This window comes from Achroia grisella, unplaced genomic scaffold (assembly GCF_030625045.1).
Source record: "Achroia grisella isolate CSIRO2021 unplaced genomic scaffold, CSIRO_AGI_Agris_v1 utg642, whole genome shotgun sequence".
NCBI classification, from domain to species: Eukaryota; Metazoa; Arthropoda; class Insecta; order Lepidoptera; family Pyralidae; genus Achroia; species Achroia grisella.
The window spans coordinates 1639015-1658970 of record NW_026712979.1 but is presented as its reverse complement, the minus strand read 5'-3'; the positions used below and the strand labels follow the sequence as shown (position 1 = coordinate 1658970).

At 35.1% G+C, this 19956-nt stretch overlaps 1 protein-coding gene across 1 annotated transcript in view; it reads left to right on the top strand.

The window, feature by feature from the left end:
• LOC131849528 (muscle-specific protein 300 kDa-like) overlaps positions 1–19956 on the top strand; it is a 184006-nt gene that overhangs the window by 98256 nt on the left and 65794 nt on the right. Inside the window, exons 28-34 of the mRNA XM_059199616.1 lie at positions 7784–7916; positions 8479–8651; positions 9301–9452; positions 17517–18309; positions 18414–18572; positions 18679–18891; positions 18975–19250. Of these exons, the coding sequence (XP_059055599.1) occupies positions 7784–7916; positions 8479–8651; positions 9301–9452; positions 17517–18309; positions 18414–18572; positions 18679–18891; positions 18975–19250 (1899 nt within the window). The remainder of the gene's footprint in view (positions 1–7783; positions 7917–8478; positions 8652–9300; positions 9453–17516; positions 18310–18413; positions 18573–18678; positions 18892–18974; positions 19251–19956) is intronic.

Sequence of the window (19956 nt, the reverse complement as noted above, 5' to 3'; positions counted from 1 at the left end):
TACTCTTAACTGTGAATATATACATATTTACATTTTCTAACTGAAATACAATATATTGCAACCGATAAGAACTTAATGTACAAGTGTTCCGTTATCATTAATTAATGTAACGATTATATATGTGAAAATCTTACTAATGTCACAAACGCGAAAGTTGGTGAGTTTGGAGGGATGTTTGTTACTCTTTCACGCAAAAACTACTAAACGGATTGTGATGAAACTTTACAGTGATATTTTATGATTATTTATGATATTTTACATGGGGGTAAAACCGCGGGCACAGCTAAGTTATTATACACCTGGACTGCATAATTGAAAACAAAATATGGATAGATTCTTATCAGGTATAATGCTCGGTATTCTGTTATCAGTTGTTATCACTATAACCACAGATAACATAATATTACATACAGATACCCCATCCCATACAAGAAAATGGTTCCTTCCTAACTCGGGCTATTCTTCGGGCTATTTTATTTCGCCACCGTAGCCGCTAGATGTAGCTAGATCTGAAGCATTACGGATTACTAGTGGGTGCTTAGTAACAAAGCATGAAAATAGATGGCAGTCAATTCAGTCTACATGACATCTGTTTTGCAAAGATAGGTATATACAAGATATGTAGGTAACTGTATCGTGTACCTCATTAGGGACGATTCAAGATTCAATGTAAATGTGTAGGTATAATATCGTTAGCCGACACTCTGCAGATATGGCTTATGTGCCAATGTATATACCTATTATGTTATGGTTTATTTTACATTCCATGCCTATTTTTTTGATATGTTGTAACGCGTCTGCGCTATACGTATAGCCTGATTTTGATACGTTTATACTCGTACGTATCAAAATCGGGCTATACGTTTTTTTATTTCAATCGTTATATGTATGAGACTGATTTTAGCTACAATTAATTTACTGGTATATACCTCATGTATTCTACGATGTACCCCTCTTTTACCTAATGAGAATTCCGCTATATCTTATATTGTTGGATCGTCATTAAAATAATTAAAATAAGTTGTAAGACTATTGCGCTGCGTGCGGTATTCAACGACCAACTGCCGCCGGCCTCCCGTTACCCAACCGCTACCGGGGTATCCGTTGCTTAGCAACGAGCCAACAGCGCGAGGCTACCGGCGGGTGCGCCGCTATATATATATATATATATCTACTTAGAGGTAGTGTATTACAATATATAAATTTTGTATCACAGTGTTAGTTGCCATATTTCTCCCATGATGAAAATTGATATGTATACTTGCCAGGTCTGAGGTAGGGTTGTTATCTATTTTTTATACCCCTAAATCATAGGGGTGGCCTACCCCGAAAAAATATTTTTTTGTATTATGGACAATTTTTTTTTATTTATAATGTTACATTGAAAATACATACACGCCTAAATTTTCACCCGTCTTTCACCAACCCCTATTTTTAATAGCGATATTCTTAAAAATATTATAAATGCTAAAGTAACTCAGTCTGTCTATTTGTCTCGCTTTCACGCCAAACATTCTGAATTACTCGTATATCTTTCAATATCTTTAGCGGTATAAACCAGGTTATGTACTACTACTAGTATTGTTAGTGAGGGATAAAGTTGATGAACAAAAATAAAACAATATTCGTATTAAAAATATATTCATCTAATATTTTTGGCATTATTTTTAAGTTTCTTCCAAATACAAGGGGTCTGACATGGGGTGTTATGTACCTACATTAAAAGATACTTTTTGAAATGTATGAAATGTATGTACCTACATTAAAAGATAATTTTTGACATGTATGAAATGTATGAAAGAAATGTATGTACCTACATTAAAATATAATTTTTGAAATGTATGAAAGTAATGTATGTATGTACCTACATTAAAAGATAATTTTTGACATGTATGAAATGTATGTACCTACATTAAAATATAATTTTTGAAATGTATGAAATGTATGAAAGAAATGTATGTATGTACCTACATTAAAATATAATTTTTGAAATGTATGAGATGTATGAAAAAAATGTATGTACCTACATAAAAAGTTCATTTTTGAAATGTATGAAATGTATGAAAGAAATGTATGTACCTACATTAAAAGATAATTTTTGACATGTATGAAATGTATGAAAGAAATGTATGTACCTACATTAAAAGATAATTTTTGACATGTATGAAATGTATGAAAGAAATGTATGTACCTACATTAAAATATAATTTTTGAAATGTATGAAAGTAATGTATGTACCTACATTAAAATATAATTTTTGAAATGTATGCACCGTACAATAACAATACACGTTAAACATCATACCACAGAGTCATACGCAAGTTAAAAACAAACTGCTATGATATTAATGAGAAAGGAAAATCAACTTTATGGTATTCGAATTAGGATCGATTTCTCTCTTTTTTTTAAATACTAATTTAATCTTACCAGTTGCCAGTATTCGAAGACAACTACGATTCGTACTCGATATTTTAAATTATTATGTAATCGATTTTTCAGTACAAATGCAAATAACCAACGACACTAATAATGTACTACTATATTCCGTTCTTTGAAACGGAACACTGCTATAATACAAAATAATGAAAAATTACTGTTCACAACGACTCATTAAAAGCATCATTGAATAATGCGTAATAAAATCCTGTTATCGATTATTAAAAAAAATCGATAATACATGTATTTATTTATAATATGACAACACTTCATACATAAGTATTATTGGAAATATTATTACTTGCTTGTTCGGCTATTTTTAATTTACTTAAAAAATTTTTATATGTTTAATTTACAATAATAATATATTAAGTGCTTATTATTGGAAAATATAAAAAAGACATTTAATTAGGCCGATACAAATGACGACAATGCCATCTATGAAAGCATTTTGAAAACATTGAGCCCCATATTAGCACTGATTAAAGTGTAATTAAGTACTGGAAAATAACAAAATGAGTAAATATATGAAAATTACTTTTCTAAACGCATTATTTCATTTTAACATGTATATATAACTTTTTAAAAATTGATTAAACATTTTTGAAAACACAGTTTTGTTTTTTAAAACGTTTGCAAAACTATGAAGAATTCCATCGATACCAATCACGCCATCTATATGCAACTTTTAGCAATAATAATGGCTACTTCCTCATTGAGTGCCACTGCTATAACGCTGATAACATTGTAAACAGTACTATGCAGTTAAGGTCTTGCTGCTATTTGCAATATAAAATTATCAAACATTCTCTTAGGAAGTATATAGATATTTTCCGTAATCTATACATCTATACATATAAATAAAATTGCAGTGTCTGTTTGTAATATTGAAATAGCCGTTTTTTACTACATGCATATGATTATATATAGGTTACATACACCAAAATAACATTTTTTACAATTTTTGACTGTCTGTCGGTCGGTCTGTTCCGGTTAATCTTTGAAATGGCTGGACCGATTTTGACGGGTGTTTTTTTGGCAGGTAGCTGATGTAATAAGGAGTAACTTAGGCTACTTTAATTTTAGAAAAATTCTTCTATTTTAGAAAAATAAATTTAAATTCCACGCGCCAACAATTCAACAGCTAGTTAAAAATCACCTGCTTCTTCCTTATCCCATTCAATTGGGATCGACGTAGTATGGTAAAATATATCCAAACCGATACGATATTAAAACTAAAAGTTTTATTTATTTAAAAAGAAAACTATTTATTCCTTCTTAAAAGGCCGCTAAAGCACTTGCAGTTCCTCTGGTATTGCGGCTGCTCATGGGCACACACTTACAGATGTGCCATCAGGCGAGCCGCAAGTTCGTTTGTCTCCTATGCTACAAAAATTATAATTGGTATTCATGTCATCAACGCAACTTCCTAACTGGTGTGTCACTGCTGCACTGCAAAGATAATTGACAAGGTCAAGTCCTCATATATAACTCATTGTAACTCCATATAGGCAATAATACAGACAAACAGTACTATTATAAATCTTAAGTCCCATATACCCTTTTTAAATGTTGTAGACTTTTTTTAATAAAGAAAATAGTAATAGTAAAACTAATGTAATAATATCTTCAAACAATAAAATAAATAATAAATAATTTGGTTTCAATAGTTACATCAGCTACCTGCCAAAAAAAGTCCTGTCAAAATCGATCAGAGATTAGCCGGAAAAAACATACAGACAGACAAAAATTGTAAAAAATGTTATTTTGGTGTATGTACCGTATTTATATTCATATGCATGTAATAAAAAACGCTTATTTTAATATTACAAACTGACACACCAATTTTATTTATAGGTATAGATGTATAGATTAGAAATGCGATCATGTTATCAATGTATAGAACGAATTGTCTCTATACAGACAATGATTACATACAGGCAAACAGGACTATTCTTAATAATAAACAATAATATATATATATATGTATATATAAAGTTCCCAGAACATCACTTGTTACGAACAAGGACAAGGTCTATATACATACATGAAACTCATTGTGTCTCAATGAACAGAATGTTTACAAACAGACAAACAGGACTATTCTTAGAGTCATTTATAAGAATTTTATAATACACAGAATATAAATTGAATATTGTTCCAGATAATAAAGGTTTTTGTTTCTTTATATGTATACAAAAGGGCAGGGCCGGCGGAAAACGGGGATGCATATCATGCGGAGCATGTGGGCGCCTCGTCGAAGGGGGCGCCTCGTCGAAGGGGGCGCCTCGTCGAAGGGGGCGCCATCACGAGATTCGGATATATACTATAATTTTATTAAAATTAATATAGAATCTATAGAATATTTAATACCCATACATATTTATAGATTCGTGTGCCCCAACACGAATTTATCTAGTAGTTCCTGAGATTACCGCGTTCTAAAAACAAACTCTTCAGTTTTATAATGTGACAATAGATTTAATTTTATTTTTTGTAAAACTTGCATTCCCATACATATTTATATATTCGTGTGCTCCCCGCATAGATTGCGCATTTGGAGATAATGGCGAGTTAGACTGTGATGTAATTATCTGAATGACCTTGACAGACTCCGAAGATGAATTGACGACTTCTTAAGTTGTTTATCTGCGGCTTGTAAACACATTGTAGTTATATGTATATTATTGTGTAATACTAGCTGTCCCGGCAAACGTTGTTTTGCCATATAAATTAATAACGCTATAAAAAAATAAGGGTTGATGATAGAAGGGTGAAAATTTAGGATTGTATGTATTTTTGTATGTTGTATCATAAAAAAATAGACACTAAAATTTTGTATAAAAAAAAAATTTTGGGTTGGACTACCCCTAACATTTATGGCGATGAAAAATAGATGTTGCCCGATTCTCAGACCTACTCAATACGCTCACAAAATTTCATGAGAGTCGGTCAAGCCGTTTCGGAGGAGTATGGGAACGAAAACTGTGACACGAGAATTTTATATATAAGATTATGTTATCTGTGATAAACAGAATCCGTAAGTTCAACAACTATTTTTTTTACTAGCTGTCCCGGCAAAAGTTATATTGCCATATAAATATTGCTATTAAAAAATAGGGCTTGGTGATAGAAGGGTGAAAATTTAGGGGTTTTGTATTTTTAAATAAAAAATAAAAAATTTTGCCCCAAAAATAAAAAAATAGTGTTAGGGGTATAGTAATAAAAAAATAAGGACAACCTTTATAACTTAGGGGTATGAAAAATAGATAGTAGCCGATTCTCAGACCTACTAACTATGCATATAAAATTTCATAAAAATCGATCTAGCCTTTTCAGAGGAGTATGGTAATTAACATTATGACACGAGAATTTTATATATAAGACTAGCTGTCCCGGCAAACGTTGTTTTGCCATATATGTAAATAAATATTGCTATTAAAAAATAGGGGTAGAAGGATAAAAATTTAAGATATATATTTATTTATTTATTCTTTTGCACACAAAATTGTATACATGGCGAACTTAATGCCTGATAGCATTCTCTATATATATATATTTTTATACTAAGATGGTGGCAATCAAGCATACGGCCCATCTGATGGTAAACGGTTACCGTAGCCTATGAACCCCTGAAATACCAGGGGTATCACTTGCGCGTTGCCGACCCTTAAGAAACCTTAATATACCCTTCTTGAAAAACCCCATGCTGTAGTCTCGTGGGAAAACCTCGGCAGGAGGTTCATTCCACAATATATTCATTCATTCATAATTTAAGAGCTGTGCTCTTGTCGGTGGAGCTCCCGCCACCTTCCACGATCTTCTATCAGTCCCTTTAGCTGTTGATACGACACGACTCCAACTTTTTCTTTAACTTGCTTGATATAGCTGTGTCTTGGTCTTCCCCTTCCTCTCTTTCCATCTATTTTTCCTTCTATAATGTTGTTAATTAGTTCGTCGTGTCGTATCAAGTGCCCCAACATTTTTCCCCGCCTATTCTCAATAATATCTATGATCTGTCTCTTTTCTTTAATCCTCTCAAGCACTTCTTCATTCCTTATTTTATCTTTCCAGCTAATTCTTTCCATTCTTCTCCAACACCACATTTCAAAGGCTTCCAGTTTGTCTCTTTCCTTTTGTGTCAATGTCCATGTCTCACAGGCATACAAGGCTATACTCCAGATGTAGGTCTTGATAAGTTGTTTCCGAGAGGACTTTATATATATAGTAGTTAATATTTATTAATATTTATATAAGCAATGCTTGTATTAATATTAAAAACTACCCTTATAGTAAAACACAAGGTTTGCACTCAATGTCAGGGTTAATATGATTCAATTTAATATGCACAACTACATGTCATGGGAAACAGGACAGTAAAAATAAACATCAAATGGACAAATCTATATATTATTTTTAAAAATATGTAGAATATTAAACCAAAATAATAAATTAATGCAAGTTGTTAAACAGTATTGCATAGTCAATACAATACAATTCAATACAATATACTTTACAATACTGTACAAAACATTTTAATCCTACATACATGTCGGTTCGGTTACTTCAAGTATTAGACTACTTGTGTACCAAAGTCAGTAGTTATGTCGTGGAAGCGCGACAGACAGACACCCATAGCTACTTCCTCATCTTCTTAATATTATTAATACGAAAATTTGTGAGTATAGATGGATGTTTGTTAGTCTTTCACGCAAAAACTACTGAATGGATTTTGAAGTGGCAATATGTCATTTTCTTCCACTGATCTCTATCGGCCGTCATATCTGAACATACTCTCCTTTTATTAATATCATCTTTCCCGCAATGCATCCATCTTTTTTTTGGAGCGTCGTCACCCTTTTCATCCAATTAGATTTTGATGAATCTTTACAGTAATATAGCTTATACATCAGAATAACTACATCAGAATGACGACCTCGGTGGTCTAGCGGTCTAGCACACCGCTTTACGTCCAATGGTCGCGGGTTCGATTCCTCGCACGGCATAAACATTTGTATTCACGAGTATGATTGTTTGTATCGGTCTGGGTATTTTCTATGTATATTATGTATGTATTTACGAAAAAAATATCTATGTATATGTATCAGTAATCTAGTACCTATAACACAAGCTTCAGCTAGCTTAACTTGGGACTAGATGGCGCTGTGTGAATTGTCCTGTTATTATTATTATTATTTTTTACATATAGGCTATAAATTTCATGGTGGTGAAACCGCGAGCACAGCTAGTTTATAATATTTTAGTAAGGATCTAGGAATTTAGACAACCGAATGTCGATCTAAAAGTAAAGTACTAAAAGCTATATTTGATGTTATCGTCCTTATAGAACCAACAGCCGCTCCTGGACGTCGTTCGGGAGCGGGGCCGAGAGCTGTGCAGCGGCGCTGATGCAGCCAGTGGAGAGCGTGTGGAACAGAGGATCAGAGAACTCACTGACAGATGGAACGTCGCCTGTGAAGGTTAGTTGTTTAACAGAAATACTGATCTACTTCTACCAACAATCAGATCGCTTAATGCTTTGCTATTTAACGATGAGATTCATTCATAGTTTGTGAACAACGCTCTTGTCGGTGGAGCTCTTGCCACTTTCACATATTGTTTAAACGTTGATACGTCATTACTCCAATTCCGTCTTTATTTGCTTGATGTAGCTGTGCCTTGAACGCGTAAAATGACTAAGTAATTTCGTATGACAAACAAAATGATAGCAAATTTGATGGAAAGTGTATTATTTATAGAAACAGTGTCACGGTTATCACATAATACTCTCCTGCGTTGTCTTTCCTGAGAAGTTATCTTTTAAGCATCATAATTTAATAGGTAATATAGTAGATCATTAGGATTATGAGTGTTAAATAGATTCTGCGATGGCCTATGTTCAGCTCACTAAATGTCTATATATAATCACTTTCCGTCAAGTCGACTGCTGTACAAATAAATCTCGCCATTTCGCATTTTCACTATTCGCCTCTCATCTTATTGAACAATTTCTTAGATTAAATCAATTGTCTGTTTGTACAGGTCTAGCGAAGCGAACAGCAACTGCTGATCACCAACTTCAGCGCTGGAACCTTCTCCAGGACGTCCAAAGAAGCCTAGCAGCGGCCATCACAGCAGCCTCTGACAGGTTACGGCAACTCGATGCCAATCCTAGTACCAGACGCAAGGCGCTGGACACAAGGCATACCTTACAGGTAAGATTACTATTTATTTATTTAGTAGCTAACCCGCGCATCTTTGTCTGTGACCTTTGCATCGTTTTTGCTACATTTTACATTGTAGCTCTGCTCCTATTGGTCGTAGCATGATGTTATATAGCCTATAGCCTTCATCAATAAATGGCTATTTAACAATGAAAGAATATTCAAAATCGGTTCGGTAGATCTAGAGATAACCTCTTACAACCTCACAAAATTGTCCTATTATAATATTATAGTATTGTAATATCTAAACATATGTTTATTAGAAAACCAAAAATTCAATAATTAAAATCAACAGTACATTTTAGAGAACCTATCCAATTATATCATATTTCAATTCCTTATTCACATTTTCTTTATTAACATAACGATAGATTTTATGCAAAGGTGTCTGAATTTTCTTCTCTATCTACTTCTGTTTCACTTATTTCAACCATTAAACTGTTTACCTTGTAATATTAAGTAAATAATAGGAAGGCATGACACCATAATCCTCAGGAATTTGAACTCATTAGTTGAACCACGGAAGTAATAATAATCACTGTGCTTCTATTCTTGTCTATAGGCCACGGTTGTCACTATCCATCAAGTGGTCCCTCAGTTTGTGTGCAGTTTTTACATAAAAAAATATTGTTCTATGCAGGAGCTGCAAAATGAAGTATCAAGTTTAGAAGAGACAAGAGACGAGCTTCTAGAACATGCAGACTTTGTCATTAGCCTCTTGAAGCCGCATTCTAAGGAACACGCTGGCGAAGTAGAGACGAACGTCAAAGACCTAGTGGAAGCCTATGAAAAGTAAGTGATAGATAATTTTAAAGCTTGTATTATGTAGTAACAATGGGTACAGCAAATAGAAGCAGATCAGGGAGGCGTTTACTCCTTTAGAAGAACAATAGTTGCAAGGAAAAATATGGTAAGTAAGTACTACTGAGAGAAGTCCCGTATAACAGTGATTACCTTTCGTACTTAAGTTTTAAATTTTTTTTGCGTCTTGATTAGCTTCTAATTTTTATATTTAAAAATTTTGTACATCTTTTAAATACAATGATAGAACTTGTAGGTTTATTATAAGAATGTCTTCCTATTTTTACCTCAAGAAATCGTCAATATTCATGATTTTTATATTCAATGTATCAACGGTTTCAAATATATCTTTTATTTATAATATTTAGATGTTTTCAATGCTGCTTCTAATATGAACGTAGACAAATTGCAGTATTCGTTTCAAGGTAAATCATTTATATTCCTGATAAGAGAACTTAGACCAGTATGATCGTGTATCAAAGCAATATACAAGTAACAGAAAACTAGTCCCAACATAAATACAGCAAAATGCCATAAAAACTTCAAACTCGCTAGAATTTTAAACATTCATTTAAAATTGTGGGGCACCGTGAATATTTTTCTTTCTGTCAGTCGATCGAGGAAGCAACGGGCTAGAAATCTTGGCATTATATCAACGTGCAGACGGATTCGCTCGGCAGGCACGTTTTCAACCGAAATAAATTCCGGCTAGTGCGACTTTCCAAATGTTTTTTAATTACTAACACAATAAAGTCTAATTTTGATTGTCATTAGCAATTGTTTATATTAGTTGTTGGCGTCTAACTTTCTGAGGGTATCATTCTGTATTTTGTTTCTTGTTTCACATTCGTTGCAATATTACGTTCACTTGTTGCTGTAATGATGAATGGTTTGTAAATAGCAAAGATTCTGTGGACAATAACAACATCTCAACTGCAAAAAATATTGGTGTTTTAGGATTTTAATTTGCCTTGATATATCTATAACTTATCAAAACCAAACGCATTTATAAATTGCAATATCTACCTATATGTCTATATATATAGTAGTAATTGAAAATTATTTTCAAATTTAAATTCTTTATTTGTGGTACAGGAAACTAAGGTCTTAGAATAAATAACATTTTCACTGTCTCTGCAATTACGCGTAAAATATGAATGATCTAATTACATTGTTTTTACATCATCAACATCATCGAATTATTACAAGTAATACATTTATACTCTGTGCACGGATACATAACAAATCTTTTAATTTCCGGGCTTGTTCTATACTATAACACGTATGTATTGTACATATAAACCTAGCTCTTGAATTATTCTGTCTATTGCCAAAAACTGCATTATAATCATTGCGTAATTTAAAAGATATAAGCGGACAGACAGCGGTGGTGATTTTGTGTTACTATGTAAAGATTCTTTTCTAATAATTTTTTTTTTGGGTAATTTGAAATCATCAAATATCATCGGTGAGCGTGGTAATGTAGCGAATATGATTTAGTGAACTTTAATTAATGCGGTATCGTTAGACTTGTCTAGTTGTGCTGACATTGGCAATAAATCTACATGTACCTCGTCCAAATAAACAACCAACTAGTAACAGTTTACAGCAAATACTTCTTTAATGATTCTTTTTATTGCATAGTATATTCCTTAAGGTGATTTTTATGTGAAATTGCAAATATAACCAATAGAAATGCTACATCAAAATCGGATTTCTGAGGATGACTATCTTTAAAATACTTTTCTGCCTTGTTATTATTTATTTTGTTTATTTATATATATATATATATATTCCAAACTATTCTTCAGACTTAAGGAAAATTATTGTTAATAAAGATTAGAATTAGATATTATACACCACAAGTATTTCGTTAAGTTTTTAAGATTTAAATATTTTAAACACGAAATTCATTATATTTTATCGAATTATATGTTATTTTGCGGAAGTCTATTTCATTAGTTAATGGAATTATACTATTTTGTTGATTTCCGCTAATTCCAAAACACATTACTATAAAGTTTTTTTTTGTATACACTATGCAATTGTTTTTTATTTTGTGATTGTATCTGTGGTCAATTTACGTAATTCAACTACTAGTATTTTCTTTTGATTGATTTTTTTAAATTGCTTAGTTGGTACTTTAAAAAGCAAGTTTAAGAATACGAATGTGGATTGAAAGCATTAAAATTCTTCTCGGAATACTGACCATATAGTGCCTTGACCAATTTTATTGCCTGACGACACCATGTGAAACTTCAAAATTAACTTTTATTACTTAAGAAATACAATCGAATTTACTCTAGCGGAAAATGTGTTGGGATTTTCGCTCACAGTCGCCAAAAGTTGGAAGCGTGTCGTTGCATTTAAAACTATAATGTACTGATATTAAGGTTGTTGACATGTCGTTGGGTCTGACAATATATGATCTCATAATACATAGGTCGACCACATATGGGACGGTCAAGGGCGAGCAGTAGACTTGGCAATTTATGTATGTCCTGTTGTTGACTAAATTAAAAACATTGTTTATAATGTTTATACAACAAAGTTTATATTATATTTATTTTTAATATACTCAGAGCAATCAACAAGGTCTTGAGAATGTTTACAATTTCTATAATCTTAATATACACATTATAAAACTGTATTTTGCGGACTTAAGAGAGAGCCTTCTCTTATTTTGGTGCCTACTGCTCATAGAGAAGTTTATTTGCGGTTCAAAATATTATACATATATTAGCTGTCCCGGCAAACGTTGTTTTGCCTTAAAATAAAAAATAAAAATTTAGGGTGGACTACCCCTAACATTTAGGGGGATGAAAAATAGATGTTAGCCGATTCTCAGACCTACTCAATACGCTCACAAAATTTCATGAGAATCGGTCAAGCCGTTTCGGAGGAGTATGGGAACGAAAACTGTGACACGAGAATTTTATATATAATATGTAGTTTATTTGTAACATACAATAAAGAAAATACATAAACGATCTATCAAATCACACATGTATAATAAGGCGGGCATAAGCCCGCCTTATTATACATGTGTCATTAGCAATAATGCTGAAAGCAATTTTCAAGGCAAGGAATAGGAATTTAAATATCGAACAACGGATTCAAATATTATTGTGAACTGGTTTATCTTTGCAAGCTTCGTAACTTTGTCTGCTTTTTTCATTAATACTGTGCTCCTGTTAGTTGTAGCGTGATGTTATACCTATACAGTCTATAGCTTTATTAGCTTTCCTAGGTAATCATCATCATCTGCTTCTTCCTTATCCCATTTATTTGTGGTCGGCGTAATATGTTTCTCGCTTCCATTCATCCCTGTTCGCAGTCATCGCGTTATTTACTTCCTTTCTTACCATATCATCTTTCACACAGTCCATCCATCTCTTTTTCGGCCTTCCTCTGCCCTTATAACCATCCACATTCATATGTAACACCTTTCTTAAAATATTATCCTCGTTCCTACGCATTACATATCCATACCATGATAGACGATTACTCTTCAACCTCTCTGACACCGGCGCCACTTTCATACTTCCTCTAATGTTCCACACAGCTTTCCTAGATAAATGAGGTATAAAAAAAAAATAAAAAATCAATTTAAACCACTAAGTTCCTAAGATTAGTGCATTCAAATAAACAAAGAAACTCATCTACTTTACAATATTAATTTTATAACACCATACTGAAAACTACGTAAATTTATATGAGGTGATGTTTCAGACAGGATACTTTAGATAGGCTATGGTAAACGTTTACCAGTTTATGAGCCATACGCTTGTTTGCCACCATTGTAGAATAGAAAACAAAAAAAAGTAATGGAGTATACATAAAATAGTATGTATCCTTGGCCTAATTTTGTTTCTAGCAAACATTTCTAGGAAATGTAAAATTAAATAAAAGTATACGTACACGAGAGAATATTTCGCGAGACAAAAATAGTCAAGTTATTGAATCATCAGTCCAATCGTCATCGACTTAAAAATCGTTTTTACTTGACGATGATGTCATTAATAATATGCGTACTAAATATGCGACCTATGTAATTGATAATAAGGTCTGTATTGGAATGATAATGGAATGCCATTTCTAATCCTGTGTGACATTGATATTACGCACGTGATGACCAATTTTTTTTATTTTTAATGATGATGGTGATTTGATGGTGATGAAATTATGTATTTATAGTATATGTGTTATGTATTATGTATATATAACTTCAAAAAAAAAATATTATACTCAATGAATACTCAATGCAACTTTTGTTCTTAATCATTTTTAAATATAGCTAATGTATTTAGTAATACCTAATAATCATAAATTTGATATTTAGCTAAACTGACTTGACTATGTGGATGACTTGGATGTAGTTTTATTTATGACTAGCTGTTCCCGCGACTTCGTCCACATGGAATTAAACTTTATTTTTCTAAAATAAAAATAGCCTAAGTTACTCCGCCTAGCTACCTGGCAAAAAAGTCCCGTCCAAATCGGTTCAGCCATTTCATAGATAAGCCGGAACAAGCAGACAGACAAAATGTAAAAAAAAATATTTTGGTGTATGTGCCGTATTTATATTCATATGCTTGTAATAAAAAACGGTTATTTCAATATTACAAACAGACACTCCAATTTTATTTATATGTATAGATTGTCTTGATTATTAATCATCCATTTCGTTTGGAAAGGAAGTCAATGTAAACTCGCGAACTTTGGTTTAAAACGACCTCACAAAACTAGATTTTAATTAATATTTCCGTGTAACCTAAATGCCGTCTGCACAAAGTCAGTAATTCATTCTATGGTAATTGCGTAAGATTATATTATAAACTGCCAGAATCTGCACTAATTCTGACAGAGAGGCAATTCAAATCTTATATTAAACAATTTTTGTGTAAGAAACCCTATTACAGGATGGACGAATTCATAGACGACAACATATCAAGTAAATAATTAGTTATTGGCATACAACGTTATAATTTGTTTGTCTCATTGCTTTCTTGATTCAATTATTTTAGAAATGTGAGAGCGTAGCAGTTTTTGTATTGATTGCCGCATGCATTCTTATGTGAAATGTGAATACTATAACCATCAGATGGCAATTGTGAGTAGCTTTGACGTGGTCTGGTGTTTTGAGTAGTCAAAATGTCCAGGCTTGTGGCGGCGTGGTGGGCCGGGTCATTGGGCTCCCTAAAATATGGTCGAGCGCAATGGTGGCTGGCTCATCCGTCATACTCGTGAATGGGTGCTGCTTGTGTGGACTGGTCTGCTCTAATCACTATGACTTATTTTCTCTTATTAATTGTTTAAGCAGTTGTTGTATATTGAATGTTTTTTCTATTTTATTATTTCATTGAATTCGCTAATCGGTGGTTTGTATTTACACACTTAAACTTAAATTGTAAGTAAGAATAAATTATTTAAAAGAGCAACACACAAGTTTCTTGCTTGTTCTTCTTGTGATGAGACAGCATTCCGAATGAGCGGTAGATTAAAAAAAATGTTATGACTATTCAAAAGTGCTTCAATGTAAGTTTATTTGAATAAATGATTTTCTATTCTATTCTATTAATAAAGCTTCATTACTACTATTTAAGACAGAGTTACGACGAGATTTCTACCGAGTTAGAAAAATCGCATAATCCTAATAGTAAGGTTACACGGAAATATTAATTAAAATCTAGTTTTGTGAGGTCGTTTTAAACCAAAGTTCGCGAGTTTACATTGACTTCCTTTCCAAACGAAATGGATGATTAATAATCAAGACAATCTACTACAACTAGCTTATTTTTATTGCGTAAGTTATTTAAATAATAATAACCCTGGATAATCAACATAACGCCATCTAGCTCCAAGCTTAGCAGAGCGTGTAATATGGGCACTAGACAATTGATGTGAATACTTAAATGTGTATTTTTATAAATACATACATAATAAGGAAGCAGCCAGATCAATACATGTTTTTGTACTGAGCAAGTAATCAATCGCAGGACCATCTGAAAATAAGGCAGTATGTTAAACCGCTCGTCTACCGAGGTCGTCGAACAATTAGTTATTCTATCAAATATATTAATAACTAGCTGTGCCCGCGACTTCGTCCACGTGGAATTTAACTTTAATTTTCTAAAATAAAAGTAGCCTAAATTACACCTTATTACATCAGCTATCTGCCAAATAAAGTCCCGTCAAAATTGGTCCAGCCGTTTCAGAGATTAGCCGGAACAAACAGACAGTCAGACAGACAAAAATTGTAAAAAATATTATTTTGGTGTATGTATCGTATTTATATACATATACATGTAGTTAAAAGCGGTTATTTCAATATTACAAACATACACTCCCATTTTAATTATATGTTTAGATTTAATATTCTGAATTTATGCGTGCGTAGTGGTTTATTGTTTATGTCTTAATTAATCCTCAAACATATTGAATTCAAATTATAAGTACACTAAAAATGTGTGTCCATTTTCCAAGCTTTGGTGTCTTAATTAGTGGTGTATGTTTCTTTCTGGCGATGGTAAATTAGTTAATTTTCTTTTCCAAGTTGGATTCAAATATATCCAACTAGATATAACAGTGGTGAAGACATTTAGTTATAATATTACATTAGAGCTCTTTCTGCCTGTACTTGGTAATGTATTGACAGAACCTAGGCGCAGACTCCTGGTCAATTATAGGCTAGAACAGAATCAATCAAAACTTAGTAAATACGGCAGAACGTCGCATATTACGTCATCATTGGTACAAATTTACATCTTGTTTACGACGCAATAAGGCGTACATTTATACGGCGCATGTTCCAGACAATCGGCGAGGCAGGGGCCCTGTAATCGTTATTCAAACTGGCAGACTACAGTTCTGTAGCGCAGTGCGCATGCCCGATTCTCAGGTCTTTATAGGTCAGGGACTTTCAGTCTGCACTGAAAGCCGGCGACAGAAATATACTAGAACATACGCCATTTTAGCCCCTGGAAAATATAGATTTCATAAAAGTTTAACCTTAAAATTAAGTAATGTGCAAACGGTTCGCTCTCGGAAATACCAACGTTACTATAAGTGACAGCGCTACTCGTGGCTTCTCGCAGCCGCGAACTAAAAACAATGCCGGCCCAACCGGTCCCGAAATAAGTGGACTCGACAGATAAACGGTTCGAAAACGAATTTTCATGCTATAAAGAGACTGGGAGGTGCCTGCGTCGCAAGCGACGGACAGTTTTTTTATAACACAAATGAATTATGTGATGCAAATGTGATTGTGCCTACTTGCTATCATTTCTAGCGATGATTCACACATCTAGGCGTATTTCTGTGATGTACGAACGGAACGGGGAGTCTACGCGTCTCAGTAAGATTGTGCAAATGTTTACTTCACCCACTTGCTGCGGCGCCGTGGCGCTCCGCCCGCCGGCCGGCCGCATGACTATCAAGATGGCCGGATGTAATTTATTGCTAGTTTTTGTTGCGTAATCATTTAAATATACTTCCTTTTTAGACGATTTATATAAAATACTATATTTGTGAATTTAAAACGCCAGACAATATTAGTATACGGCAGTTCGGAGCCCCAAGGTCGAGTATATCACGTCATCCTCCTGTAGAGCGGTCGGCGGTGCTTGTAAAACGTAAACACTAGCGAATGCACCGAAAAAACTCGCGCGCTCTGATGTCACCGTGCAAACATTAGATCGTGGAATTTAAATTTAGATGCGTCGGCCAAATCTATCGAGAACGGTTCATTGAGCGACGGGCGGGCGACGCGAGCGGAGCGCCGCAAGCGAACGAGCACGAACGACTAGGTATACCTCGGACTCTGGTGCACCACTGGTGCGGAGGTACCATCGCCATCGCTACAGCTGGACGACAAGAAGCGGCGCGGCGGGCGCCGGCGCGACCTTGCACCGTCACGGGCGCCGCGTCACGCCGCGCCGCGTAGATTATTTTCGTCGCTTTTGGCAGCTGCGCCCAACTCGTGTGCCTCCGAACTTCACACTCGTATATAACACGATGCGAATTGTACGTTTTAACGTTGTGTTTCTTTTGCAGATTGCGACAAACTATTGCGGCGAGGCTCGCGGAGATCGACAAAATAGTGTCCGAATTCGACCGTGTGTCGGAGAGGATTGACGAACTCCGACAACTGATAGAGGTTTCTATTGCTAAAGTAAAAACTTTCTACGTATTCGGCGAAGACGAGACCGAGGGTGTGCGCGCTCTCGCCAAAGAAGTTTCGGATTTAGTCGAGCGTACGAAGAACTTCACCGAGGAAAGCAGGCAACGTTACGGCGGTTCAGCTCCTGCAGACGTAGCACAAGACTTGTCCGCATTAGAACTGTCATCTGAAGCATTAACCGCGGCTATGGAGGAAAAAGAAAGGGAGTGGAAACGAGCCCGCACTGCTCGCTCGGAGTACGCAACTGACGTTGAGGATGTACAAGCCTGGATCCGTTCAGCAGAGCTGACTGCGAGAGATCGCACCCTACCTCCAGAACCGTACAGAGAACGCCTGGTGGCTACCAGATCTGAAGTGCCAAATATTGCTGATCGTGTTGAGCGATTGACACGTAATGCTAGAGCTATAGTCGAGGGCAGCCGTGATGCTGGAGAGCGACAATTAGTTCAGTCCACAGTGGCTGCGCTTTCTGAACAGTTTGCAGCTGTTTGCAGTGAATTGGAAGGTCGACAGGCAGCCGTGGAAGACGCCTGTGATGCTGTAGCTAGATTCCTCGCATTATTGGAGAAAGTATTACTTTGGGTGGAAACACAACGTGCTTTCCTAGCGCGGCCACTCCCATTGGCCGACTTGCAGGAGACGCAACAAAAACAGACTGAATATGGGGTACGTAACATTGAAATGAATTGGGTATACGTTTCAATGTTATTAATTTTTATTGTCTTATCTTTTGTGATATATTATTTTATTATTGTTTTCTTCTGTTTTAGAATGCGCTCAAGAGTTGTAAGCAGCAAGCAAAGAATCTTGCTGATATGGCCAAAGAAATTGAAACAATTGAACGCGTTACAAGTCCAGGGGATCTCCCTTCGAGGCTCGAAGCGGCGGAAAATGCAACAGTTGATGTTGAAAAGAAATTGGCGAAGATTGTTAGTCATAATTGCGTTTATCATCATTTATTGAATTCATTTGGAGACTATAAAGTAACTAATATTAAATAGATTATTAAGTAACTTTTAAATTTTTGATTTACAGAATGGTTTATTACAAGAACTGGCAGAAGAGTGGGAGAGATGTGAGAAGAAATTGAAAGATGTTGGGCACTGGCTAGAAGCAACAGCGAGAACACTAGAGACACCGCAAAATGCAAAGAAACCTCTCAGAGACCGGCTTGCTTTTAGAGAGAAACTCATAAATGATATTTCTACACAAAAAACAAAGATTTCATACGCTGTCGAAAAGCTTAACGTGAGTTTGTCTGGTTCACAGGAAAATTAATACAAAAATATTGTATGCAATAAATTTAATTGTGAATTTGTTTACTTTAATAGGTACACTTTGGTCCTGACGGCGTGGCGGCGCAGTCCAGAGGACCAGAGGGCGTAGAAGCTGCCGCGAGAGAACTAATAGCCTCTCTGGATATGCTTGGCGCGCAGACCGGCTCTCAAGCACAGCAGCTGGCAGCAGCGCTAGCACAAGTAGAAGCTTACTGTGCCGATGTCGCGCGGTTACGAGCTCAATTGCTCGAAGCTGAACAGCAACTACGACACGCTACCCAGCCCAACTACAGCCCTCGTGACCCCGACAGGGCGCAGAGACAACAACAGGTAAGATTCTTTTAAATGTGGACGTCTTGGGCAATATCGAGGAAGGTTCGATTTAATTCGAGTTCCTTTCTTGAATTGTCCACCATAATTACGTTAGTTACACGCACCGACACCATCCGAGTAGGTGGCTAGCGAATATTCTAGTTTTGTTTATCGCGATCTCGGGAGGCTCTCAGTTGGATGCCTTTATCACGGTGGCAGGCTCACCTGCAGGCGAGGTGGCGGGCACCGCTTGGCACGGCATCTTGCTGTCCACATCGACCTCGAGTTTATCGAGGGCGGTTGTAGGCCACCTGTATATTACCACTGGCTATGCATTCATCTTTATTTATTTATTTTTCTTTTTTATTTCCACCCTCATCCTCACCGCTACTAACTCGTCAACTGATATCCTCTGATAGGAATGTCGAGAAAGAGTCAAATCCCTTCAAAGCAAGATTCAGGCGCGAAACGAACGAATCAAACTTTTAGTACAACGAGGAAGTCCTGATGCGGACCCGCTCAGGGACACTTAATTCCGTCGCGGCCATTACTTAGCTTTAAGTCAATTCTTTAGTCATCTATTCCTACTTTATTATACAATTAAATATTTAAAGTATTAAACATATTCAACACATCGCAGCCACCGTCGTTTCTTTTCATAATCCTCAGCTTCCATCGCCTACATGTGAACATAAAATGTTCGCTAGTAACACATTTGTAAATT